Source organism: Euleptes europaea, chromosome 15, assembly GCF_029931775.1.
Source record: "Euleptes europaea isolate rEulEur1 chromosome 15, rEulEur1.hap1, whole genome shotgun sequence".
Taxonomy (NCBI): Eukaryota; Metazoa; Chordata; class Lepidosauria; order Squamata; family Sphaerodactylidae; genus Euleptes; species Euleptes europaea.
The window spans coordinates 58,660,001-58,686,683 of record NC_079326.1 but is presented as its reverse complement, the minus strand read 5'-3'; the positions used below and the strand labels follow the sequence as shown (position 1 = coordinate 58,686,683).

General features: G+C 46.7%; 1 protein-coding gene across 1 annotated transcript in view; it reads left to right on the top strand.

Moving 5' to 3' along the window:
- The window catches only part of ERBB4 (erb-b2 receptor tyrosine kinase 4), a 428,412-nt gene that overhangs the window by 297,192 nt on the left and 104,537 nt on the right, over positions 1–26,683 (top strand). The window contains exon 20 of the mRNA XM_056861238.1: positions 16,530–16,715. Coding sequence (XP_056717216.1) covers positions 16,530–16,715 — 186 coding nt within the window. The remainder of the gene's footprint in view (positions 1–16,529; positions 16,716–26,683) is intronic.

Here is a 26,683-nt window from a genome sequence, read left to right as displayed (position 1 = left end):
ATCTGCATGAGAGCTTATTGAGTTTTGAGTGTTCGGATGGGGAAAATGCGCATCTAGAGAGTGGCAAATCCAAGGAAATGGCCATGCAGAAATGGCCGTGCAGAAATGGCCTTCCATGCAGAAATGGCCTGTAAGACTTTTCTGTACGTGCTTGTGCCTCAGTTGTTGCAGGTATGCAGTGACATAACAAAGATCAGATTTTCCTGGGCATCTGGAAGGATCCTTGCACCATAGCGGGCCCTAAACCTGACCTTCATGGGCCAGGCTAGCCTGATCTCACTTGTAAGCTAAGCAGGGTTGGCCCTTGTTGGTACTTGAATGGGAAACTGCCAAGGAAGTCCAGGGTCGCTTCACAAAGGCAGGCAATGGCAAACCACCTCTGTTCGGCTCTGGCCTAACCTGGATGGCTCAGGCTAGCCCGATCTCATCAGATCTTGAAAGCTAAGCAGGCTCAGCCCTGGTTATTACTTGGCCCTCAGTATGAGTTAGGGAGCGACTGGTGCCTAGTTTGCTTGTATATCTCATTACAAACCCCTCTCTCTCCGTAATGATCGGTCATTTTGAGCGAATGCTGAAAGGCAAAGAAATTAGCAGCGCACGACCAGCTGTTTTTTGTTAAACCTTTTAATGGCGGCAGGGAAGCAAAAAAAAAGAAGAAGAAGCAAACCCAACCAAGGTGAGTGCTTTGTGACCAGTTGGGCACCCTTTTAAATATTGTATGGTGAAAGGAGAATAGGGTATGGCAATTTGGCAATGGGGCTCTCATTTCCGTACCCTTGAAAACTTTCTAATGTATCCGTAATGACTGTAATGACATAATGCATCATACTCGTGCATGGAGGGGGTGGCCCCCTCCTCGATTTCTCTCAACGGGGGACACTGAATAGAATAGAAAAGAAAAATCCCCAGGTTTGAAGGGTGTCTTTTTTTCCCCCAGCATCACAAATGGTGTTTCTCATTTGTCTTACTCAAAAATCTCACCCCACCCTTTCCTCCACCTTTCTTTTGATTTCCTTTATTACAGGAACCTCTTATAGCTTTCGCCTAAATGCATCCAAATGTCTATTATTTGATTTTGTGATTATAGTAAAGCTAGGGTGGCTGTTTAAATAATTACTTTAATTCAGTTATGCTATTAAATTAATGTCAAAATCAGAAATATTAAGATGTTTCCTTGATTTTCACCCTCTTCAGTGGCTCAGCGGTAGAGCCTCTGCCTAGCATGCAGAAGGTCCCAGGTTCAATCCCTGGCATCTCCAGTTAAAGGGACTAGGCAGGTAGGTGATGTGAAAGACCTCAGCCTGAGACCCTGGAGAGCCGCTGCCGGTCTGAGTAGACAATACTGACTTTGATGGACCAAGAGGGGCCTGATTCAGTAGAAGGCAGCTTCATGTGTTCATGTGATAAAATCAGAATAGGGTTGCCAGGTCCCCCTGGCCACCGGCAGGGGATGGAGGGTGGGCTTGCCAGATCCAGGTTGGGAAACTCTGGGAGATTTAGGGGTGTACCCTGGGGAAGACAGAGACCCTGGTGGGTTACAATGCCATAGAGCCCACCTTCCAAAGCAGCCGTTTTCTCCAGGGGAACTAATCTCTGTAGTCTGGAGATGAGCTGTGATTCCGGGGGATACCCAGGTCCCACCTGGAGGCTCTGGCGCTTGCATACGAACTCTTCTTCTGGTTCAAAAGGTCCCACTTATGCCCAAGGCAGGAGGAACAGTCATTTCTGTTCTCTCCTCCTCACTGCAGCTGCCGGTGTGGCATGGCTTGTTACCCACACAGATCTCATCAGACGCCCTAAGATTTCGAACCTGCCCAGTTTAGAATGAGCTCAGGCGTGTCAACGCTTCACATCCATTTTAACGTTCCTGCATCATGTTGTTGTGTTTTAACCATGAGTGACTGGTAAAACCATTCCACTGAGTCTGTACATTCTGGGACAGACCTGTTTACGTTGCTGTGTCTTAGACTTCAGCTGAGCAGCTGAGCGATGCTTGCCTTAATTCTCTTTCAGGAACTGAGTTACTGCAATATCTATATCTATATATCTATATCTATATCTATATATCTATATATAGATAGGTATAGTGTAGTGGTTAAGAGCGATGGTTTGGAGTGATGGACTCTGATCTGGAGAACCGGATTTGATTCCCCACTCCTCCACATGAGCGGCAGAGGCTAATCTGATGAACCAGGTTGGTTTCCCCACTCCTCCACACGAAGCCAACTGGGTGACGTTGGGCTAGTCACAGCTTTCTCAGCCCCACCTACCTCACAGGGTGTCTGTTGTGGGGAAGGGAAGGTGATTGTAAGCCGGTTTGAGTCTTCCTTAAGTGGTGGAGAAAGTTGGCATATGTGATTTATTTCTGTTGTGATTTAGCAGCTCAGGCAACAATGAGTAGGAGAGGATGCCCAGAAGATGTGCTTGCTAGATCAGAGCAAAGCATTTGGGATGCAGTTATGCTTCTTTGAAATGCAGTTGTTTTTACCAAAGACCTGAGCTGTTTTGCAGAGCACAGACTTGTAAAGCCTTGGGAAGAGTTGTTGCAAAGGACTTTACTTGCTAGCTCAGCTTACCTTAATTTGTGGTAATATTATTTACTGAACGGGCCAGAACAATGGCAGTGTCAGGAGACGACACTGTAAAGTTAGATGAGAAGGTACAGATCTAAACATCAGGAGATTCTGGGAGAGCCGGAATCTATTTTTTAAAATGAACTATTCTGATTTATTAAATACAGCCATTGACCAGCATAACAATAAAAAAGCAATCAATGAACTATTGTAAGTCTTTGCGGTTGCTCTGGTTTGTGGCCTGTTTAAAGCGTGTTGTGGTTGGGATTTACCTGAAAAACTTGGCAGGCAGGCATGAGAGGATGCATTTTCGCTTTAGGAACATTACGACCTTATTTGAGTGTAAGGGAAAGAAAAGGCAATTGGTAGAGACCAAGCTGCTGCCTGTGTGGAAGATCTTCAATGGTGCTTTCACTGTTGTGCAGTATGGGGTCCCTCAGGCCTTCTCCCTTCTCCTAATGCAGTGTGAGTCGATTGGCTTGAAAATGCCCTGAATTCCTAGCTAGCCAGAGGCTGTTGCCAAAAGCTGGGGGCTTAGCATCAAAGCAGAGAGATCTCCTAAACAGGATGGAGTGCATTGCTGATTAGTAAAATAAAGCATCCAGGATACTAGTAAAGAAGGAAATCAATAGCCTGGCATCAGGCAACAAGAAATAGGACAGAAATAATCTTGCTCTTCTCGGAAGCGATGTTGCACAAGCTATAATTTTATCCAGGGTTTTGATCCCCTTTCAAGTTTAATTTGACCTCCACGCGCTTAAATGTTTCATTATCTCTTCGGCAGTCATTCGGGGCTAGATGCAGAAGCCGCATCCGTGGAGTTCCTAGGGAGTCCCTCCGCTCATTGAGATGAAGTCTGTTTGACTGATGCTGGTCAGCCAGCGTTGGGCTAGGATCTAATAATAGATGGCGCTGCTGCTTAGCTAGGTGAGAATGTTAGCTAGGGGGGAAATTAAACTGAAGGGTTTGGGATTTATGATTGGAAATAAATTTCCCATTCTCATTTGTTTCCTGGTAAGAGAGCCGGCAAAGGGAGTTGGTGTCCTTTATGGCTTTATAATTAAGATCTAGGGGGCTCCTTGACTTCCCCCAGACTTATTGTGGCTTTCCAATATCCCTAGAAATAGCTTTTGGAGACCAAGGAGAGTGTTTTGTTTAGCCATGCATAAAGATAATAAATAATACTGACCAGTGCTTCAGCAGCTGCCTCTCCTGCTGGGGCTCGCAACAAATAAATTAAGGCAGCTCACAAGGTTTTTTGATAGGCAAAGAGATTGGGCAGCGAAAGAGACTAGAATGAAAGATTGCTCGGACGGACAGTGGAGCGCTTTCTTCAACAGAGCAAAAGAGCAGCCATGCTTTATTGCATAAGGCAGAGGGGAGAAAGGAATGTCCAGTGAATCTTTGCAATCAGCCAGTAGAAGTTTCGCAAAAGTGATGAGGAGGAGGCATGCTGAAAACTTTAAGGCGAGCAAACCTCCTTTGAGCCCCCCCAAGCGACATGCAAGAAGAATAAGAAGAGTTGGTTTTTATATGCTGGTTTTCTCTACCTTTTAAGGAGACTCAAACCATCTTACACATCACCTACTTGCCTGGTCCCTTTAACTGGAGATGCTGGGGATTGAACCTGAGACCTTCTGCATGCCAAGCAGATGCTCTACCACTGAGTCACAGCCCCTCCCCAAGGGCAAGTCCCTGGGAGTAATCATTCTCGAAGAAGCAAAAACCCAATCTGTAGTGAAACTTTCCTTCTTACGGACATTTTGCAGGGAGCTGCTTCAAGGCCACAGTCTCTTTCGCTTCTACTTTAACTAGTAATTTCCTCTTTAAATATTTGCTCTACTCCAGTAAACTTTTCTTCCCCAGGTATTTTCTATCACAGAAAAATAAAATTACTATTTACACATAGGGAGGATAAGAACACACCAGTTTTCTGGCACTGTGTCACAAAGGGGAATAATATAGGGGGGTTCCTGATAACTGTCCATTGTTCCTGGAACAGAAAATATGTGTGGCTGACTGGCTCTGACTGAATGTGTCCCATCTACATTTATCTGGCGGAGTCATCCTTGCAAAGGCGGAGGGTGCATTAGTCTTGGCCCCTTGTTAGCTGAAGTGAGAACGGGCCCAGCTTATAGAAGTAATGGAAGCCTAATGTTTATCCATCTGTTGGCACATCTTCACGGGAACAGCAATGCCATGCAGTCGCACAGCATTTTAGAACACAGCTAGCAACAGGGGAAAGTGAACGCCCAAAGGCTCTGGGTTGTGGGGTTCTGTGTTTCCTTTCTTCACACGGACTACACCCGGTATCCTCAGCCTTTTTGAGCTTGTGGGCACCTGTGGAATTTAGCAAGGGGGTGGTGAGCACCACTCCAAAATGGATGCCAGCAGAGGCCGAGCCAAACACAATACCACCCCCCCACTTTGTGAAAGAATCACAGAAGGGGGGGATAAAAGGTTTTGAAGGAAAGCACTTGGAGGAAGAAGTGGAAAAAAGATGGGAGAATAAAAAGAAGGGAAGCCTGAAGGGGAAATGGAAACACCAGTCCAAGTGCTTACCAGGCCCTCCTGGTAATGATGGCTGCCAGTAAAAGCCCTGCTTTAAAAAGGTCATGGCCAATTTCTGAAAATCTTAGGGGATACCAGAGGAAGTACCTGGTGGGCACCATGTTGGGGAACCCTGGACTCTACACCACCTGCCGCAATGGCTTTGCAGTTCCCTGGTTTTCACACAAGCTTGTGGAAGATCTGCCTGCGCTGTATCTGCAAGGAATCCACCCATGAAGAAGAAGAGCTGTTTTTTATATGCCAACTTTCTCTACCGCTTAAGGAAGAATCAAACCGGTTTACAGTCGCCTTCCCTTCCCCTCCCCACAACAGCCACCCTGTGAGGTAGGTGGGGCTGAGAGAGCTCTAAGTGAGCTGTGATTAGCTCAAGGTCACCCAGATGGCTTCATGTGGAGGAGTGGGGAAACAAATCCAGTTCACTAGATTAGCGTCCGCCAGTAATGTGGAGGAGTGGGGAATTAAACCCGGTTCTCCAGATCAGAGTCCACTCCAAACCACTGCTCTTAACCACTACACCACGCTGGTGTACACCACAGTTGATGACTCCCCGGTATCATTCTTGCATCATGGTTTCAACAGCCAGAGAGGAACCTGGAACCCACCTGTATTTCAAGCTGATTGTATCTTGTCACACTCCCCTTGCCAATCTCTGCTGCTTCTTGGGCAGAAACAGATCTGTGGTACCTGCAGAGTTTGTGAGGGTTGCCAAGTCTGAATTGGGAAATTCATAGATCTTTGAGGGCAGAACCTGGGGCGGGCAGAGATTGAGAAGCGGAGCGCAGGAGGGATGCGATGCCATAGAGTCGATCTTCCACAGCTGCTACTTTATCCAGGGCATCTAGGGTTGCCAGCTCTGGGTTGGGAAATACCTGGAGATTTTGTGGGTGGAGCCTGTGGAGGGCAGGATTTGGGGAGGGGAAGGATTGCAATGGGGTATGATGCACCTAGAGCCCACCTTGCAAAGTGGCCATGTTCTCTAGGTGAACTCGGTTGCCTAGAGATCAAATGTAGATAGCATGAGATCTCCAGCTACCACCAGGAGGTTGGCAACATTAAGGGGAACTGTTCTCTGTAGTCTGGACATCATTTGTAATTCTGGGTGACCTCCAGGCCCCACCCGTAGACCGGCAACCATCACATTTGCTTTCTGGTCATAATTTCTACCTCTTTACTTTGTACTGGAAACTACTTTCTCTCTTGCTGACTCCGAACTTCCCCAGATCTACTCCCTACAGACTCCAGAATTTTCCTGCTCTTTTAAAGTCTCTCAGAGTATAGACAGAAAGAAATATGTAAGATTAATAAAGTGTGAGGCATAATGACCAAAGAGTCTTTTCCAGTTTTAGTGAAGAAAAGAAAGAAAGAAACAGCCAAAGGAACATTTGGCTTGAAAGGCTGGATTTGTTACTCGGAATGGAACAATTAGGGCCAACATCTTACAATAAGAAATGGAAAGTCTATATCAAAGAACTTCCTATTATTTGGGAGTTTTCTCTGCATGCCTCCAGCCCGCATTAGCAATTCAGAGTTAGTATTCCAATTTCTAAATGGTAATGTATATGCCAGGTGGCTGTTGGGCTGATAATAAATGAAGGTTTTATGGGATGTGTGTTAATGGTACAAGGCATTATTTCCCTCAATGTATACGTAATGCCTTCCAATCGGGATGCTGAATGGTTCAAGGTTAACAGGCAATCAGCATATGTCTGATTGAAGCAGAACTGTCTCGATATTAAAGTCAATCAAACTAGAAGGAGATCCAGGTATAATGTCCTAGCTAAGCAATTTCTGAAACTTTGTTTTCTGAAAGAGAAGTCCTCTGTGGCGCTAAGTTATTATTTCTAGCTTTCTTATGACAACAGAGTGAATACAAGGGCAGGGATAATATACCTCAGCTCAGTGGCCCAGAAACCAGCAGCAAAACAAAAAGTAATCGGAAGAAAGAGACCCTGAGAATCAACGGTGTGCCATCATTCACTCTCCTTTGCAGTGTTCTGACTAAGAGAGCCAGGAATTCAGGAAAGGGGGTCACGCTCGGTTAAGGGCATCCAACACATTTTGGAAACTCTGTCAGTTTTGTTTGTAAGATGGGCAACAGAACAAATAGAATCCCCCCTGTAGAAGTAAAATTCCCTCAAACTCTCTTTTAGCTTTCAGGTTTGTCACATTCGCAGGTTTTGAGTCATAGTAAGAACTAAAAGTCTAGCGGACAAATGTCCCCAAAACATAGTTAAACTGGGCCTGAGTCTAAAGTGTTCATAATCTTTTAAGGCAGGGATGGGGAACATCAGGCCCGGGGCCCGTTTAAGGCCCGCGAAATCATTTGGTCTGGCCCTTCGTGGGTCCTGGCAGATCTCTAGCTCAGAAGGATCTAAGACTGGTGATCCGCCCCCTCCCACGGACAGGAATAGCCTCTATTCAAGGTGGATGTGAGTGTTTTGCGAGAAAAGGAACCTTTTTCCCCCTTGCAGAAGACTCATTAGCTATGGAGCTGCTAGGACCGCCCAAGAAACTGTGTTAACCCTTTCCCACCTGGGCCGTGGAGAAACGTATTCCCTCTGTACTACAAGAGGGCTTGGGGTGGAAGTGGCGACAATGGAGGGGTTAAAGGGGGCAGGGCCAGAATGTGTGTGTGTGGGGGGGTTCTTAGCCAGTGTGTCCTCATTTCACCCCTGCAGGCGGAGGTAGCAGGAGCCGGCTGTAGAATCCGGCCCCAACCATGCAGAGCAGGAGCAACTCAGGCGTGTGGCTGGATGGCTATGCCTGGCTGGTGCAACAGACCATCCTGTGCCACCAGGTGGGCGAGTGCGCCACTAGTTGGATGCCTGCCTGCTTGCCCGCGCCGGGAGGGTCATGTGGGGCAGCTGCCTGCTTGGGGCTTGGTCAGCTAATTTTTAAGTTGATAATTTTGTATGGCTCGTGAATGATGTTATAAATATCCAAATGGCCCTTGGCGGAAAAAAGGTTCCCCACCCCTGCTTTAAGGAATATTTTGTGGCAATGCTAAAAAATAGGCTTGTTGGTTGTCCGGTATTGGCAGGCAAATGCCCGCCAATCAACCGGGCTGCCTGCCGACCCTTAGCTGGTTGGCAGGCGGAAGAGGGCCAAATGAAAGGGTAAACTCCTGGTAAACTCAGAAGTGACACAGACACTCAGAGGTGGTGGAGGTGGTGGTGAAAAGTGCTGTCGTGGCCGACTTATGGCGACCCCATAGGGTTTGCAAGGCAAAACACATTCAGAGGTGGTTTGCCATCGCCTGCCTTTGTGTAGTTCGTTTGGGGGGGGGTAGTTAAATTTTGGAACTCCCTGCCCCAGGATGTGGTGATGGCTGCCATCTTGGAAGGCTTGAAGAGGGGAGTGGACATGTTCATGGAGAAGAGGGTTATTCATGGCTACTAGTCAAAATGGATACTAGTCATGATGCATACCTGTTCTCTCCAGGATCAGAGGAGCAGGCCTATTATATGAGGTGCTGTGGAACACAGGCAGGATGGTGCTGCTGCAGTCGTCTTGTTTGGGGGCTTCCTAGAGGCACCTGGTTGGCCACTGTGTGAACAGACTGCTGGACTTGATGGGCCTTGGTCTGATCCAGCAGGGCCTTTCTTGTGTTCTTATGTAGCAACACTGGACTTCCTAGGCGGTTTCCCATCCAAGTACTAACCGAGACCAACCCTGCTTAGCTTCTGAGATTTGACAAGATCCACTAGCTTCTGCCGTCCAGGTCAGGGCAAGAGACAAACAGAGGTGGTTCGCCATTGCCTGCCTTTGCAGAGCAACCCTGGACTTCCTTGGCGGTCTCCCATCCAAGTACTAACCAGGGCTGACCCTGCTTAGCTTCCGAGATCAGACGAGGTGGGGCTAGCCTGGGCCATCCAGGCCTATTTACCATACATCAAAATTCCTTGTGCCCACCCATCCTATAACAACAGTGGGTGAAAAGTAACACCTTTTTGTAGCATCCAGGTCTTAATTTTGTGAGGCTCCTGTTCACAGCAAGACAAACTGGTTCTGGGAACCTCGTGTCACAACTAGTTTAGAACACACCTAGCTGGGCTTTTATCTGAGGCTTTACCTCAGCTGTGATTGAAACTAGTTGTCCTTAAATTTTGCTGTCGTCCAGAACCGCAGCTGTTAATGGGATCGAGGAGAAGGCCGCTGGTGTACAAATCAAAAGGGAGGCAATCATCAGATAGCCCGGGTCCTCCGTGTTATCTTAACTCTTTGTGTTATCTTCCTGGAGAATATGCCTGGTTCACTGTGATGCGAAACCAATTTGCTTGTGATAAGAGTGATATTAACAGTCGATACCACTTTACCACTGGCTCATTAATCAGAGCGCAGAGCCAAGCCATGCGATAGGGAAAATATTGACTGTTTTTCCACGGATCTAGTGAAACAACTTTCTGCCTGCTCAATACATGAACCTTCAGCAAATGAGATTTCCTTTAATAGCTAACAAAGTCCTCCATATATCTGTATCGAGTTATTTCAACACCTCGAATTACACAGAAAGTTACAGCTTACAGCGCAGTCTAGCTGTTATTGGCAGGGTATTTCAGTGTTGTATTCTTTCTATCTCTGCCCTTCAGCATTCATGGAATATCGTGCAGCTAAAAAAGCATAATTTAATTCTTTTTTTTTCATGAGTTTGATTTTGGTTTTGCAGCGAATACCTGCCTGGTCCTTATTTCAGACTAAGCAGGGATAGGGTTTTTAAAAAATATATAATTTATTTTATAATAAGGGTACAGAAGGAAAAATAGGGATGGGTACCCGTCTTACAATTAGAGAAATAGAAAAGAAAAATGTCATATACATTAACGTATTAGGTACTAATCAAGCGGAGTATGTTATTATTCTTTCTTACTGCTGTCCAGGCAAAGTTGCAAATTCATTCATAAAAAGAAAAACCACCCTCTACATACAGCAGGGACAGGTTTGAGGCCCGTTACGAATTCTGTCCAGTATGCCCATCCCTTTTGACTAAGAAACCATTCGTCATTTTGATCTGCAATTCTTGCTTTCAAAAGGGTTCCAATAAATAAACCAGTATTGAACAGATATAAAAGGGGGTAATATTCACAACCAAAAGAAAACAAATTGCCGGGAAAGGTCAAGAGGAGAAACAACAGAATAATGAAAGGAAGGCCTTCACAAGAATGCCCTTCAAGAACTTTTCCCAGTCACCATTTTGCCTGCCCAGAGACCCACATCTTCTCTTTTTCCTTTCATTTGCCATCTCTCTTCTCCTTAGGGTTGCCAACCTCTAGGTGGTGGCTGGAGATCCTGCTATTACAACTGATATCCCTGGAGAAAATGAAGCCAGCTGGGTGACCTTGGGCTAGTCACAGTTCTCTCCGAACTCTCTCAGCCCCACCTACCTCACAGGGTGTCTGTTGTGGGGACGGGAAGGGAAGGTGATTATAAGCCGGTCTGATTCTCCCTTAAGTGGTAGAGAAAGTCAGCATATAAAAACCAACTCCTCCTCCTCCTCCTCCTCCTCCTCTTCTTCTTCTTCTTCTTCTTCTTCTTCTTCTTCTTCTTCTTCTTCTTCTTCTCTGAAGCAACATTATTTTAATCTGCATTGCCAATCAGATATCCAATGGCAATCAGAAGTGGCCCCACTCACTTCCTGAAAACTCTTGGTGGATTCCATGATGCCCAGGGTCACCCTATTGGGGACCCCTGTCCCATGGGATTACCATAAAGTCGGCTGTGGCTCGACAGCATTTTCCACCACCATTCTATCCTATGTGGTAAGCTGCCTTGAGAAACTCGCTGGAGAAATGGCACAGAAATATTATAAATATGCCATTAATTTCAGCCCCTTGGACACGAACATTTCCTGAGGAGATCCTGTGGAGTTCCTTTGGAGACCCCCTCACCTGTGCAGGAGTATATCGTATACCTTGCAGTTGTGGACAAGTTTACATCGGGACCACACAACGCAGCATACAAACAAGGACAAAAGAACATGGAAGATACTGCAGACTTGGCCAACCTGAGAAATCAGCAGTGGCCGAACATGGACTGACACAAACAGGACACAGGGTCTTATTCCAAGACACTGAACGACTGGACAATTCTACCAACTATTTTGTCAGATTGCACAGAGAAGCCATTGAAATTCATAAACATCAGCACAACTTTAACAGAAAAGAAGAGAGTTAAAGAATGAATAAGGCTTGGCTTCCTGCCCTGAAAAACCTCCAGACTAACAAAGACTACAGTCCACAATAGCCATGCAGATTAGCTTTGGATTCCACATATTAACAGATCACTTCAGGATACAATGGTTCCACATTAACCTACCACACCCTCATTAGCACATTATCTGGATACTTACAGGACAATGGTTAGCACATTACCTTTGATACTTTTTGCAGGACAATGACTCAGCTCAAACCCAACCCCCTTCTGACTATATATTACTCTTTCTACACACTTGACACTGAAAGACACTGTCCTTCAGTGTTACTCCTCTGAAGATGCCGGCCACAGCTGCTGGCGAAACGTCAGGAAAGAAAATACCAAGACCACAGCTACACAGCCCGGATAGCCTACAAGAACTACAAAGATTCGTTTGATTTGTTTCTGCATATAACAGAACATTTGGTTTCATCTTTTGCCTCTTCCCTCCGCCCACCCACCCCCCTTAAGTTTTTGTTTAGTCCACATATGGCCACCTCAGCTATAACCGTTAGCTGGGTCTAGAGGGATGCATTCTGCGGGAGGCTTCTCAAAACTTAATATGCAAGCGAAATATGTTGGAAGATACATCAATTTGTAATTGCTTCCTCCAGAGGCAGCCCAGACATGCACTGTAGACAGGTTTCCTTGCTGTAGCAATTACAGGTACCATAAAATTAATGAAAAAATGTGTGTCCGCTTTAATATCTTTCTCTCGTCACACAGGACAGATTTGAGGTTTTCCAAAGAATTCCCAGGGCGGCACGATAAGCTTCTTAAGTACTTTAAAGAGTCTTTGTGGCTGTAATGTAGCAACCCGAAGCTGGGAAAGGCACTTTTAAGAAGGCCTTTCCTGTTGCTGAAAACGTTTTAAGAGTGTCGGGACAGTTTTCTTTTTCCGCTCACTCAGTCTGTTGGCTAAACGGAGAAGCGACAACGATTAGAGGATAGAAAGTGGTTCTTTATTTTGGAATGTTTGCATATATTAGCCTTGGTTATTCTTTTATTATATACTTTTTAAAAAATTGTAAAAATTCAATTTGATGGAAATATCGGGTAAACATGTTTTATAGATAGAATTGCAGGTTGGGAAGTTCCTGGAGATTTTGGGGGTTGAGCCAGGGAAGGGGAGGGTTTGGGGAGGGGAGGGACTACAATGCCAGAGTGCAAGCAGTATGATGAGACCGTAAGCAGATGATGAGAGGGATGACATCTTGGCCATCTTCTGGGCATGGAGTAGGGGGTCCCTGGGGGTGTGGGGGGAGGTAGTTGTGAATTTCCTGTATTATGCAGGGGGGTGGCCTAGATGACCATGGTAGTCCACCCTCCAAAGCCCCCATTTTATCCAGGGGAACTGACTGATCGCTGTCATCTGGAGATCGGTTGCAATTCGGGGAGATCTCCAGGCCCCACCTAGAGGTTGGCATCCCTATTTATAGGTTAATACGAAGGCCTATGAACTTGGAGGCCTCACCACGCTGTGCTCAGGTTCTCCCTCTTGCTGTGGTTACATCACTTAAGACAGGGCCATGCCCATAATGCTAAAGGTCTGACATGACCAGTGGCGGACCTACATTTTTGGGGCCCTGAAGCTTGAGCTGTTATGGGGGCCCCTTCGCAACCAGCAACAACAGGGCAACGTCCAGCAAGGTCCAAAGGGCCTGGCTGCCCTTGCAAGGACCTTGAGGCCCAAATAGTGGAGAACAGGGTGGTGGGTTGGAGTCCTTGAAAATGGGCCATACAGTGATGGAATATAGCGACAGAATAAAACTATAGAACTATTAAGCCGTGCATCAACAAAGGATTCGAGGATCCAGCTGCCAAAATGTAGGCTATGAATAGATTCTGGTGAGCTTTGTGAGCCCCATGCAGCTGGGGGTTTGAGTGCTGCAAGCCCCTGAGAAAATTTTGAAATGTGACCAATTACAGGGACATTTTCAGGCCACATGAAATGGGTATTAGAGCATATTCTAAAGTCAGTATTAAGTACTTCAACCCATTGGCTTATGATCCTATTGCTAAAAAACTCCATCGATTTTGTTGAGAAATTCACATTAAAAAAAAAGTTGCTTCAGGGGCCCCCTCTGGGATTAGGGGCCCTGAAGCTTAAGCTTCATTAGCTTCACAGTAGATCAGCCTCTGGACATGACATGTGGGGTGGAGGTGGTTCAGGAATAGCTAAAGTGTGTGTGTGTGTGTGACTTATCAGATATTACCTTTTCAAAAAGAAAAGGAGCAGCTTTTGGCCAGCGAAGAGCAGTTGCTGAGATTTCTTTCCTCTCTAAAAGTGATGCCAAGAGAAGGAAATTTGGAAGAAGATTTGCTGCCCCCCCCCGTTGCAGTGCCACACCAGGGCCCTCTATGCACAGCTGTTTCCTAGGGTTGCCAGGTCCCTCTTCACCACCGGTTTTGGGGGCAGAGCCTGAGGAGGGCGGGGTTTGGGAAGGGGAGGGACTTCAGTGCCATAGAGTCCAATGGCCAATGTGGCCATTTTCTCCAGGGGAACTGATCTCTATCGGCTGGAGATCAGTTGTAATAGCGGGAGATCTCCAGCTAGTACCAAGCGGTTGGCAATCCTACTGTTTCCTCGCCGTCACCCCGCGACTACTTTGTGGATTTGTTTTGATTATGCTTGCATTTTCCAACCCTCAGAGGTTGCCTCGCTCTCCCCATGCATGTCGACATGTTTTGCCCACATTTTCTGGATGCTGGCTAAACACAATTCCAAAAAATGCGGGGGAAACACACAGAAACGCGGAGGGAGAACAAGGCGACCTCTGATAGTCAGAAAATGCAAGCATAATCAAAACAAAGCCCTAAAGAAACTGGCGGGGTGACTGCGAGGAAACAGCCTGGCATAAATGGCCTACGATGTACACAGTTAAAATTGGGATTGTTGCCATCAGCCCAGAAAAAATCAGAACCTCCAGAGCACAGTATTGTCTGGGGCGCCTTAGCATGGCAAAAACAACTGCTTAGCTTCCGAGTAGGATTGCCAGGTCCCCCCTCTCCACCAGCGGGAGGTTTTGGGGGCAGGACTGGGGTGTTGATCCAGAGCGCAATGCAATCACGTCACTTCCAGGTTTACCCTGGAAGCACCACATCTTGACGGGACGCTTATGCGTTTGGGGGGTTTGAGTGCTAAAGCATCCTGTCGCGATGTGGCTCTTCTTGGGGTAAACCTGGAAGTGACGTGATTGTGTCACACGCGTGCGATCTCCACTTCTTGCAGGCGGGCAATAACCCATCGGAACCAGCCACCTGGCAACCCTCCTTCCCAGGTCTGATGAAATCAAGCTAGCCTGGGCCTGTTACTTTACTGAAATGAGAGGGGAAACACTTTTTTGTGGGAGGAGAGGGATGAACCATCATAATCCAAAGACTTATTTTGTATCTAGAAAATGTACCAGTCATGGTATATTCATTCTGATGGCATTCAGTGCTGCTTTGTGGTAGCAGTAGAAAAGATGCCCCAGTTGTTTTTGGGAGACCTCAGGCTGGGTTGGGGACTGACTGGTATATTCATGTTAACCTGCAACAAACACCTTAGGCCAGACTCCACGTTGTGCCTTGCCCTCCTCCCCCCCCAAGCAGGAGGCAGAACAACCCTGGTGAACTGTATCTCGTGACCAGTCCACGTTTTAAAAAATGTCTTTGCATGACTTCAGAAAGGAAATAGTTAAAAAGTTAAGCCATCTGTTATTTTCATTACAAAAAAGCTCCCTACAATTAGTGTCTTGTTCATCTTTTTTGTAAAAAAAAAAAAAAAAAAAAAAGGAACTATTATGCAAATACTCTGCAATTTGGTTTCAAATGCTCTTTGTGCTCTGATGAGCAATTTTCTTTAATACGAACCCGGCCTCCTTGCCAGAGCTTCCCCCCCCCCTGTGTAATTTCCCCCTTTTTCCTTCCCCCTTTTTTGGGTGGGGGGCTGCATTGTAGTGACAGAAAGTTCATCAGATACTTTTGCCAAGACCTGTAGTGGTATCGTTGTGGTTATTCTTTAACTTGTCAGAAATTTTTGGAGGAGTATATTGGGAAAAAAATAGCTTTTTTAAAAAAGCCCACCATGTATTGAACACATGAACACATGAAGCTGCCTTCTACTGAATCAGACCCTTGGTCCATCAAAGTCAGTATTGTCTACTCAGACTGGCAGGGGCTCTCCAGGGTCTCAAGCAGAGGTCTTTCCCATCACCTACTTGCCTGGTCCCTTTAACTGGAGATGGCAGGGATTGAACCTGGGACCTTCTGCAAGCCAAGCGGATGCTCTACCACTGAGCCACAGCCCCTCCCTATTGCTTTAGTTTTCCGTTCCTTGACTAGGCATCAGTCTAGTGGTGTGCTTGGGGAACCAGGTACACGCAGCCATACCTGCGAATGAAGAATCATTCCAAATACTTCTGCAGTAGGAACTGTCCTCACAGGTAGGCCTGTTCATATTGCGGAAAAAAGGAGCTGCACATGTATTCCTTTTCGCCCATTTTCTGTCAACGTGCCCCATACTTTTGGCTGGGGAGATAAACACTGGATATATTTTGGGATATGTATTATCCTTATGGAAGTATGGATTTCAACATGTATGCAACCAGAAGAAAAGAATCAAGGTGTTGAATACATCCTTCATTGTTACTTCTTGATCCTGTCGTGTTTTACTTCTGGCTGCATCAGGGGATCTATCGTAGCATAAGTTACAAAAGGGTCCATTGGTGTAATGGCTAAGAGTGGTGGTTTGGAGCGGTGGACTCTGATCTGGTGAACCAGGTTTGATTTCCCACTCCTACACATGAGAGGCGGAGGCTAATCTGGTGAATTGGATTTGTTTCCCCTCTCCTACACATGAAGCCAGCTGGGTGACCTTGGGTGAGTCACAGATCTCTTCGAGCTCTCTCATCCCCACCTACCTCACAGGGTGTCTGTTGTGTGGGGGGGGGGGGAAGGGAAGGTGATTGTAAGCTGGTTTGAGATTCCCTTAAGTGGTAGAGAAAGTCGGCATATAAAAACCAACTCTTCTTCTTCTAATCCCTCTTTTAAAAGAGAAAAAAGAGAGAGAAAGGGGAATCAGTGGGTACATCGGAAAAAGCAAAGATCAGAAGACATTCCCCTCCCCGTAACAACCTTAATTTGGGTGTAGGTGAACACCAGCTGTGACCTTGGAAGGCAGCTTTAAGCCTGTGACATTGTTGTGTTTTGCAGGAAGCGCTGATCATGGCGAGCATGGACCATCCCCACCTGGTCCGGCTCCTGGGGGTGTGCTTGAGCCCGACAATCCAGCTGGTCACTCAGCTGATGCCCTACGGCTGCCTGCTGGAATACGTCCACGAGCACAAAGACAACATTGGCTCCCAGCTGCTGCTGAACTGGTGCGTCCAGATAGCCAAGGTAAGCGCTTGCGAGTATGTCTTGTTGTTACCATTGGGCCGGGCCAGCTGGTGTTGTGGCTTTCAAACCTTTGGAAAGCCCTTCCTGTCAAGAACATTAAATATGTTCTGTATCTACCATACGCAAGAATAACTTTTGCAGTTGTTTAATGTATGGAGCACCTAAATGCACCCTGTGATGGCGGTAGAGTCCTGTGTTCTCTTGATATTTTATTAAATTACATTTCAGTATTTCTGCTGAGGCCGGCGCTATCATATTTATTTTGCAGTTTGGATCTACCTGTTGCTTGAAATCAAATTTGGGACGAACTCAGAAATCACTTTATAAACTTGTAAAATCAAATTTAATTTAAATGGATTTTTGTGGCAATTCGGCATCCGCGCAAAATGACCAAGATGAAACCCGAAACAGACGTTAATTATTTTCCGTGATTTGACAGCAATTGCGCTTTCCCAGAAATCACACAGAATAGCTTTTGTGATGGCATTGTTTGTGGGTTTGAGCAAATTTTTGTCCACTTCAGCTCTCATTCGTGTTCTAAAGCAAGCAGTTTTTCAAGCAGTCTGTGGAAGACAATCCCATAGGGAAGGGTGACAGTGGTCCTTTATGCATGACTGTTTCCCTTGCGGTCACCCCTCTGACGACTTCGGGTCTTTGTTTGGATTATGCATGCCATTTCTGACTGTCAGAGGTTGCCTTGCTATCCCCTTGCATTTTCCTGCGTTTTGCCCACATTTTCAAATTTGAGATAAAACGGGTCCCTGAAAATACGGGGAAACGCAGGGGGAGAGCGAGACAACCTCTGATGGTTGGAAATGACATGCATAATCAACGCAAAGACATAAGAACATAAGAACATAAGAAAGGCCCTGCTGGATCAGACCAAGGCCCATCAAGTCCAGCAGTCTGTTCACACAGTGGCCAACCAGGTGTCTCTAGGAAAGATGACCCGAAGTCGTCGGAGGGGTGACCATGAGAGAAACAGCTGTTAGTTCTGTGGTTCCTAGACATCTTTCCTCTAAAATTTGGTACATCATTTCAGAGGTTCAAGGACCCGCACTCTTGGCTCTGCCAATTGGCTGTCCACCAAAGCGAATGGTATCCCTCCAGAGTTTTCCATATGCCACCAGCTTTTGCTGTACTACCCTGTAAAAATGGGGGTGAGGACAAGGGACTCAAAAATATGTTGATAAAAGGCAACGTTTGGCTTGGGAAGTGGTCCAGGCCTGGCTGGATGTCACACATGAACACATGAAGCTGCCTTATACTGAATCTGACCCTCGGTCCATTGGAGTCAGTATTGTCTACTCAGACCAGCAGCGGCTCTCCAGGGTCTCAGGCAGGGGTCTTTCACAGTACCTACTTGCCTAGTCCCTTTAACTCAATGGTTCCCAAACTTTTCAGGCCACAGCCCCCTTGGTTCCACAAACTCAACTGCAGCTCCCCATACCCTATCCACTTGAAGGGGCCCACCTCTACCACCCCCTGCTGCCCCCTTGCCTCTTAGTGCCCCCCTAGGTAATCCCACCCCCCAGGGGGTGGTACTGCCCACTTTGGGAACCACTGTTTTAACTGGAGATGCCGGGGATTGAACCTGGGACCTTCTGCATGCCAAGCAGATGCTCTACCACTGAACCACGGCTCCTCCCCGTGTCCCCCCTCCTTCCCAGCCTGCCTGCTACATTGGCGGCTTCGCAGTCAGAACACCACCGCCTCATGATCCTGCTTCAAAGTCGCCCAGCATTTCCCACAAACCGCCTTAAATCTATCAGGACACTCCTTTGGGGTGCAGTTGTGGTACAAGGAAGTAGCCTGCATGAGTCACAGCAAACCCACGATGCAGTGTGAACTGTGGCTACCCTAATCGATGTTTGGAAGCCATTGATACAAATGTACATTGGCATATTTGCCTGGTGTTCTCCTAAACATTAGCACAGTGTTTTTTAATGTATTTTTTATTATATGATATTAATAAAAACAAAACATAAAACAAATTACAAAAAGAACTGAGATTACTACAAATGATATAAAAGGATTCATGCCAAGGTCTCCTTTATAATAGTAAATATATAATTACTTGGAAAAAGATAAAAAATTCAATAAGTACAAGAATAAGCAATATATGGTAAGATAAGTAATTAAATTATACTAATCCCCACACTATTTATATTCATCCCTGTATGTAGATGGTTTCTCAGGTTGTTTGAGTATATAATTTTAATAGTGCTTATTAATTATTTAATTATATTTCTACTATGAGTTCAAAAATCTATTATTACTTTGCAGTGATTCAACTTGAGTTAACTCCATCTTATTTGAGATAACAGAACAATAAACACAATAAATATTATCAATAATTCATGACTTGCATATCAGAACAATATGCAATAAGCACAGTGCTTTGTTTGTGTGAGGGTTTTTTTGTTTTTGTTTGAGGGGGGGCGTTGTATGCAGCAATTAATATGCCCTTCCTAAATATCTGTTAAAACTGGGTACGAATTAGCCTCGCGTTAGGAAATTTTAAGCTAAGCCTTTTTAAAACATAAACAGTTTGAGATGGTGGTAGAAGATGAGGACAAATTACCGATCGTTTACCACTGATCAATTCTTTCTTTTCCAGAAAGTGGGGAGCCGGTGTGTGAGATAATGATTAATCGGTGATAACTCTTTGGCAGGGGGAGGGATAACAATTCTCTGGAATAACGGGGTGGTTAATTATTGAGATGGAGGAGCAATGTTTAATCAATCTGTCTTTCTCAGTATAGCCGTAATAGTCTGAATTTTCATGGCTGTGTGAAGCTCTCCTGGCTGGCTCTTCATAAAGGCAACTTACAGCATCATGAGCATAGTGATGACACTTCCAGGGAAAACCTGGAAGCGATTGTAACCCTAGGAATTGCCAAAAACTCTACAGTACCATTAGGGTTGCCAACTCTGGGTTGGAAATACCTTCAGATTTGGGGGGTGGAGCCTGAGGAGGGCGTTTTTTGGGGAGGAGTGGGACTTCAGAGGGGTATTATTTATTTATTTATTTATTTATTATTTAGATTTGTATCCCACCCTTCCCAGCCAAGGCCAGGCTCAGGGCAGGTAACAAAATTAAAAGCCATACATACAAAGGATAGGGTTGCTAGGTCCCCCCTCGGCTGCAGCGGGAAGTTTTGGGGGTGGCGCTGGGAGTTTGAGTGGCAAAAGGCCTGTTGCAAAGCGGCATTTCCGGGTGGAAACCAGAAATGGTGTGATCGCATCGGCACCTTCACCCAATCCCCGCTTCCAAGCCGGGCACTGGATCGGCGGGCAATTGCCCGCCAATCTAAGCAACCAGGCAACCCTAACAAAGGCACATAATACATGTGCATTTAAAACCAATAAACGTCAACAATATTAAAATAGCATAAAACAATATTAAGAGAACAGATGGTGCTCAATTAGAGTATAATAGCCGCTGAGAGGCTCCGCAGTCAGCCAGAACGAAAAAGGTAGAAAAGTTGGGAAGGGTAGGGAGGCCATCATAGATGACACCGGTGGCTGTCCTCAGTTGTAGGCCTGGTGGAATAACTCCATCTTACAGAGTCCACCTTCTAAAGCTGCCGTTGTCTCCAGGTGAACTGATCTCTGTTGCCTGGAGATCCGTTGTAATAGTGTGAGATATCTAGCTACCACCTGGAGGTTGGCAACCCTAAGTACCATAGAGTTTCTGGCAATTCCTAGCGCTACCACTGTCACTTCTGGGTTTCCCCCAGAAGTGATGTTATCATGCTCACATGCCAGTGGATTTTTAAAATCCCCCCCCCACTGGGGCAAAGGAACTCCCCCTGCCCCAACTGGGGCTTGGCAGGCCTAGTGGAAGCAGAGGATTCTGTCTCAGAGCGGGTAGGACTTCACTCATGGTTCATCTTAGGACTGATTCATGTGTGCTGCATATGCGCCATGATGATTTACCATTTGATGACTGGCAAATTTTCTTCAGGGGAAGTGATCTCTATCAGCTGGAGATCCACTGTAATCAGGGTTGCCAACCTCCAGGTACTAGTTGGAGATCTCCTGCTATAGAATCATAGAATAGAATCATAGAATCATAAAGTTGGAAGGTACCACCAGGGTCATCTAGTCCAACCCCCTGCACAATGCAGGAAATTCACACCTACCTCCCCCCACACACACACACAGTGACCCCTGCTCCATGCCCAGAAGATGGCCAAGGTGCCCTCCCTCTCAACATCTGCCTAAGGTCATAGAATCAGCATTGTTGACAGATGGCCATCTAGCCTCTCCTTAAAAACCTCCAGGGAAGGAGAGCTTACCACCTCCCGAGGAAGTCTGTTCCACTGAGGAACCACTCTAACTGTTAGAAAATTCTTCCTAATGTCTATTACAACTGATCTCCAGCCGACAGAGATCAGTTCACCTGGAGAAAATGACCACTTTGGCCATTGGACTCTATGGCATTGAAGTCCTTCCCCTCCCCAAACCCCACCCTCCTTAGTCTCCGCCCCTGAAGAGGTGGTCAAAGAGGGACCTGGCAACCCTAGTTGTAATAGCAGATCTCCAGCTAGTACCTGGAGGTTGGCAGCCCTACAAATGCGTGGAGTGCTCCTTGACATGACCTGGTGCTGGTAGCGTTTGCTCTACCTGCATCTACGCAAGATGTGGGCTGGATGCTGCAGTTCTCACCCGATGAGCACCAGCGTGTGAATTTTCCCTCCGTGCCGTCGCTTCTTCTGAGGGCACAAGCTGTCAGAATCCCCGTACCGGATAATCCTCCGGAATGTCTTTCCCCCTGCTTTCCTGGGACTGTCAGGCCTGCTTATCACATTTTACATTCAAATAATTCCATAAGTGTTACTTTAGAATAATAATAATAAGCCAAGGTAATAAGCAGTTTGATACAGCGGAATGTCAGGGAAGGGAAATCAGGGCCCGGGGGGAGATCCTTTTAACATCTTCTGAATATAAAGGAATTCTCAAATTACATTAAGCCAGGCAAAGCATAACCGAAGCGCAGGTAGCTGCGGGAGGGGGGGGGGGCTTCAGCATGAGCCAGAAAAGTTGGTGGGACCGTCTTTTTCAAGAAAAGAGGCCAGCCCAGCTTAATGCCTTGCCACCCTTAGGGGTTCCCTTCCAGGGAAATTAGTTTGCATCTCACTGTTCCATAGGAATTGAAGTACAGAGGGGGCATCATACTTTAAGTCCTACCTTTATCCAGACACTCCTGCCCTCTTCTCCCCTCCCTGAAGCTCCATTTGCAATCCCCTTTTGGTGAGTAAAGGCTGGCCACAGGTACCAGGGAGTCCTGGACAGGGGCTGGGTTGTAGGTTCTTCTTCACAGCCCCTCTCCACTCAGCTCATCCCCCTTGGAACCCCCTTAACTAGGGTTGCCGACCTCCAGGTGGTGGCTGGAGATCTCCCTCTATTACAACTGATTTCCAGTTGACAGAGATCATTTCACCTGGAGAAAATGGCCACTTTGGAAGGTGGACTCTGTGGCATTATACCCCATTGAAGTCCCTCCCCTCCCCAAACCCCTCCCTCCTCAGGCTCCACCCTCAGATTCTCCAGGTATAGAGATCAGTTCACCTGGAGAAAATGGCCACTTTGGCAATTGGACTCTATGGCATTGAAGTCCCTCCCCAAACCCCGCCCTCCTCAGGCTCTGCCCCAAAAACCTCCAGCTGGTGGCAAAGAGGAACCTGGCAACCCTACTTGTGGGTCAAACCACAACTGCTCCCTATTTCTCCTAGAACAAGATATCTTTGTGACCGGGCACAAGCGAAGGCCGGGGTCAGGATTCTCCTCTGGTAGAAAACTGGGCAGCCTTCAGGGAGACTCCTACACCTTTACGCTCACTCAGATATCTAGTTCAGGAAATACTCTCTCATTTCCTTGCTCCCTTTGGTGAGGATAAACAGCCCTGGTTTTACAGTACAATGGGAACAAGCTTCATGGTCAAAACTGCTGGACGATTAGGGCCGTTTCAGTTGCATTGTTAAAAAAAAAATCCCTGGCAAATTTGATTGATAAACAGACTAGTTGGAAGCAGCTTTTCGTTATTTTGCAGCATCTGGGAGTGAAAGATATGACAGGCTCTCTGTGCAGTGGGGAGGGGGAGCAGGGTTGGGGGTGAAATGAAAGGTTGGGGGGTGTTGAGGGAGGATGTAGCTGCCCTTCAAGGCCTTTCCTTTTCATTACATTGTGCCATGTTGCTTAGTTGTGAATAGCCTATTAGGGAGGGGACAAAGGATGAGTTTAATGACAGTCATCTGTCAACTGTCCGCATTTTCTACCTCAAGACGGCTCTATTCCCTCAGCTCCTTCCCTGGACAAGGCTAAGTGTATAATTACGGTGCTCTGTTGACACCCTGGCCCCAGCGAGGGCCGGAGCAAAAATCGGTGACAATTATCACTGCAAGCGAGTCCATTAATATGAGATATTGTTTTCTAATGGGGCTGCTCCGATGTGAAACACTGCCACGAAAAGAGTAACCCTTTAAAGATATAAATGAAAAAGCAGCACCTTTCCGGAATGCTAAAATTCTCTTAATATGTGTCTCCATCCACCTGTGGCTCAGTGGTAGAGCATCTGCTTGGCAGGCAGAAGGTCCCAGGTTCAATCCCCGGCATCTCCAGTTAAATGGACCAGGCAAGTAGGTGATGCAAAAGACCCCTGCCTGAGACCCTGGAGAGCCGCTGCCGGTCTGAGCAGACAATACTGACTTTGATGGACCAAGGGCCTGATTCAGTATAAGGCAGCTTCATGTATTCATGTGTTCACTTGCCAAAATAGGAAAGCTTTAAGAGGTTCCTCAGCTTTTTCCAGCCTGGGGGCATCTTTGGAATTCCGACACAGGGCAGTGGGCGCAACCACAGTATGGCTGCCGCAGGAGGCGGAGCCAACCACAAAATGTCAGAGAGCAAAGTAATATATATAACTCTAATCCTGCTTCTTCAACATTTTGGGCAAAAGTTGTGTTTAACAGGAAGGCTTCTAATCTACACAGCCAATCAGAAGCCCTGCTGGGCAAAATTGAGGAACTCCCTGCCCCAGGATGTGGTGATGGCTGCCAACTTGGAAGGCTTTAAGAGGGGAATGGACATGTTCATGGAGGAGAGGGCGATTCATGGCTACTAGCCCAAATGAATGATTCATACCTATTCTCTTCAGTCTCAGAGGAGCAGGCCTATTATATGAGGTGCTGTGGAGCACAGGCAGGATGGTGCTGCTGCAGTCGTCTTGTTTGTGGGCTGCCTAGAGGCACCTGGTGGGCCGCTGTGTGAACAGACCGCTGGACTTGATGGGCCTCGGTCTGAGCCAGCAGGGCTTTTCTTATGTTGTTATGTTCTTAACTTGTCATCTTGGCTGAAAGAACACACAGCCTTTGCTTCCTCATGTGTAGCTTAAAGTTCTCTTCATTGATTTACTGCTTTTGCTCACACCCAGGGCTGTGGGGAGGGAGGGTGTTAGGGGGACAGAATCGTGCAGGGCCTACTTATAGGGCTGTTGAATTTAAAAAAATTCGGTATAGTTCGGATTCGGCTGAATTCGGCCCGTTTAGATTCGGGATATGCCGAAGTCCGAACTCCCCCGCTTCAGGTCCGTTCAATTCGGCGGGAATTCAAAGTTCGGGGAAAAAATTCGGCCGAATAAAGCCATTAAAAACACAACCGTGCCTTTCCGTGGCTCTGGGGGGGCATTTTTGGGGGTAGAGGTCCCAAACTTTGAGCGGAGCTTCAAAGGACGCTTCTTGAAAGACCCGCCAAGTTTTGTAAAGATTGGGTCAGGGGGGGCTGAGATATGGGCCCCAACAGGGGTCCCCCCACCCTTAATGTGCATGTCTGAGCAGAGCTTGCCGCCCACGCACAAAGCTCCCAGCCCCAACAAACAGCTGTGAAGTTTGCAAAGCATTGCAACACAACTGCAGAGCAACACAACCTTGTAAGCAACACCTTTGCAACTGTGCAAAGCAACACCTGACACCTGGGAGTTTGCAAACCATGGAAAGGGACAGAGGCAGCTAGCTATGCATAATGAGCAGGAGTGGTGAAATTTCCCCTTTTGCATGGGACTCCAAATGTATTCTTTAAGTCACCATTTGAAAACCAGTTTTGAGCAAGCATCCAAATAGACCTAACCGCTCTTATGAATGAGGGAAAACCTGAAGACACACAACTGAAACCCCCCCTCAAACCAGGGAGACTCGAGGGGGAACACACCCCCAGGCAGAACTGCCCCCTTTGGCTTCCCCCCCACCCACAGAAACTGCTCCCTCCCCACACACACACAGACTCTGCTTTCCCCCCACACACACACACACACACAGGAGAAAAATTATAGATTAAAGCCCCCAAAGGGGTCTTACTGTGGGTGTCTTCTGTTCCATCAGGAGGGGCTGGGGAGGACTTGTAATCCAAGACGATTCCAATTAGGCACGGGACGTTTTGCTCTGGAGATGCACACAGGATCAGCTGATCCATTCATCCCAATAGGGAAAAGGGGAAAGGGGAAAGCCCATATCTCGGGACCCCCTGACCCAATGTTTACAAAACTTGGGTGGTCTGGATTTCATTATCAGCATACACATCTCTGGGTGTAAACCTACGTAAAATGCCATAAAATTCTGGCAACACTTAAGAGCCTAAAATCAAAATGCAAGATGTATGGGGAAAAAAAACCCCAGAACTTCTTCTAGTCTTATCAAAACACTTTGCTTTCCTTGAAACTCCGCTGAGTTTTTGCCCAACCTGAAACCTCTAAAACTTCACCTAAGAGCTCAGTGGCAACAAAGGGAGATACAGACCACCCACCACTACTGCCAGGAATATATAACAAGATCAGGTAGACAGGTGGCATTAAAATGTTTTTCAATAAATAAATAAATACTAATCCATGCCTAAAACTGGACTAAGAATGTAGCCTTGTGAAACAGTGTTCCTCAACCCACTTTGTCCAGGTTGGGGGTGGGTTTCTTTTACCCCTTCAGACAGCCAGATGTTAGTGAATGGCTGCTCCACCTTGTGCCACCCAACCAATGATGAGGGGGCTTACTTAAGTGGGAAGAAGAAGAAGAAGAGCTGGTTTTTATATGTCGACTTTCTCTACCACTTAAGGAAGAATCAAACCAGCTTACAATCACCTTCCCTTCCCCTCCCCACAACAGACACCTTGTCAGGTAGGATGGGCTGAGAGAGTTCCAACGACCTGTTTTCATATGTCATTTGGGTTGCGTCCATGTGGCGTTTGGAGGGTCCAGAAGAATGCTTGTCTGGGGCCAGTGCTGATACTTTTGGGAGCCCTGCTCACACCAACACCATCTTGGTAGCATTGCTTGTATGTCTGTCTACATGTAAAAAGATATTTCAAAGGACCATCTACGGAAATATACTATTCTGGCTTGGATAGGGTTCGTTCCGAGCTGGGAAATACCTGGAGATTTTGGCGGTGGAGCCTGAAGAGGGTGGGGTTTGGAGAGGGGAGGGGCTTCAGTGTAGGGTTGCCAACCTCCAGGTGTACTAGCTGGAGATCTCCTGCTATTACAACTGATCTCCAGGGGATAGAGATCAGTTCACCTGGAGAAAATGGCCACTTTGGCAACTGGGCTCCCCTCCCCTAATCCCACCATCCTCAGGCTCCACCCCAAAAACTTCCCACCGGTGGCAAAGAGGGACTTGCAACCCTACTTCAATGCCATATAGTCAAATTGCCCAAAGTGGCCATTTTCTCCAGGGGAACTGATCTCTGTCGCTTGGAGATCAGTTGGAATAGCGGGAGATCTCCAGACACCGCCTGGAGGTGTCCTAGTGAGCAGATCACTAGTACATGTAGGTGCCCTGACTTGATGAAAAAGATCGTACATTCGTAGCAATCCTAATGGGCTTGATGCTGAACTTTCCAGTGGAAGCAACGTGCCTGTTTCCCCCGAGTCCTTTTGAAAACTACAACACTCATCAGACTATGTTCCTCTAATTACTAC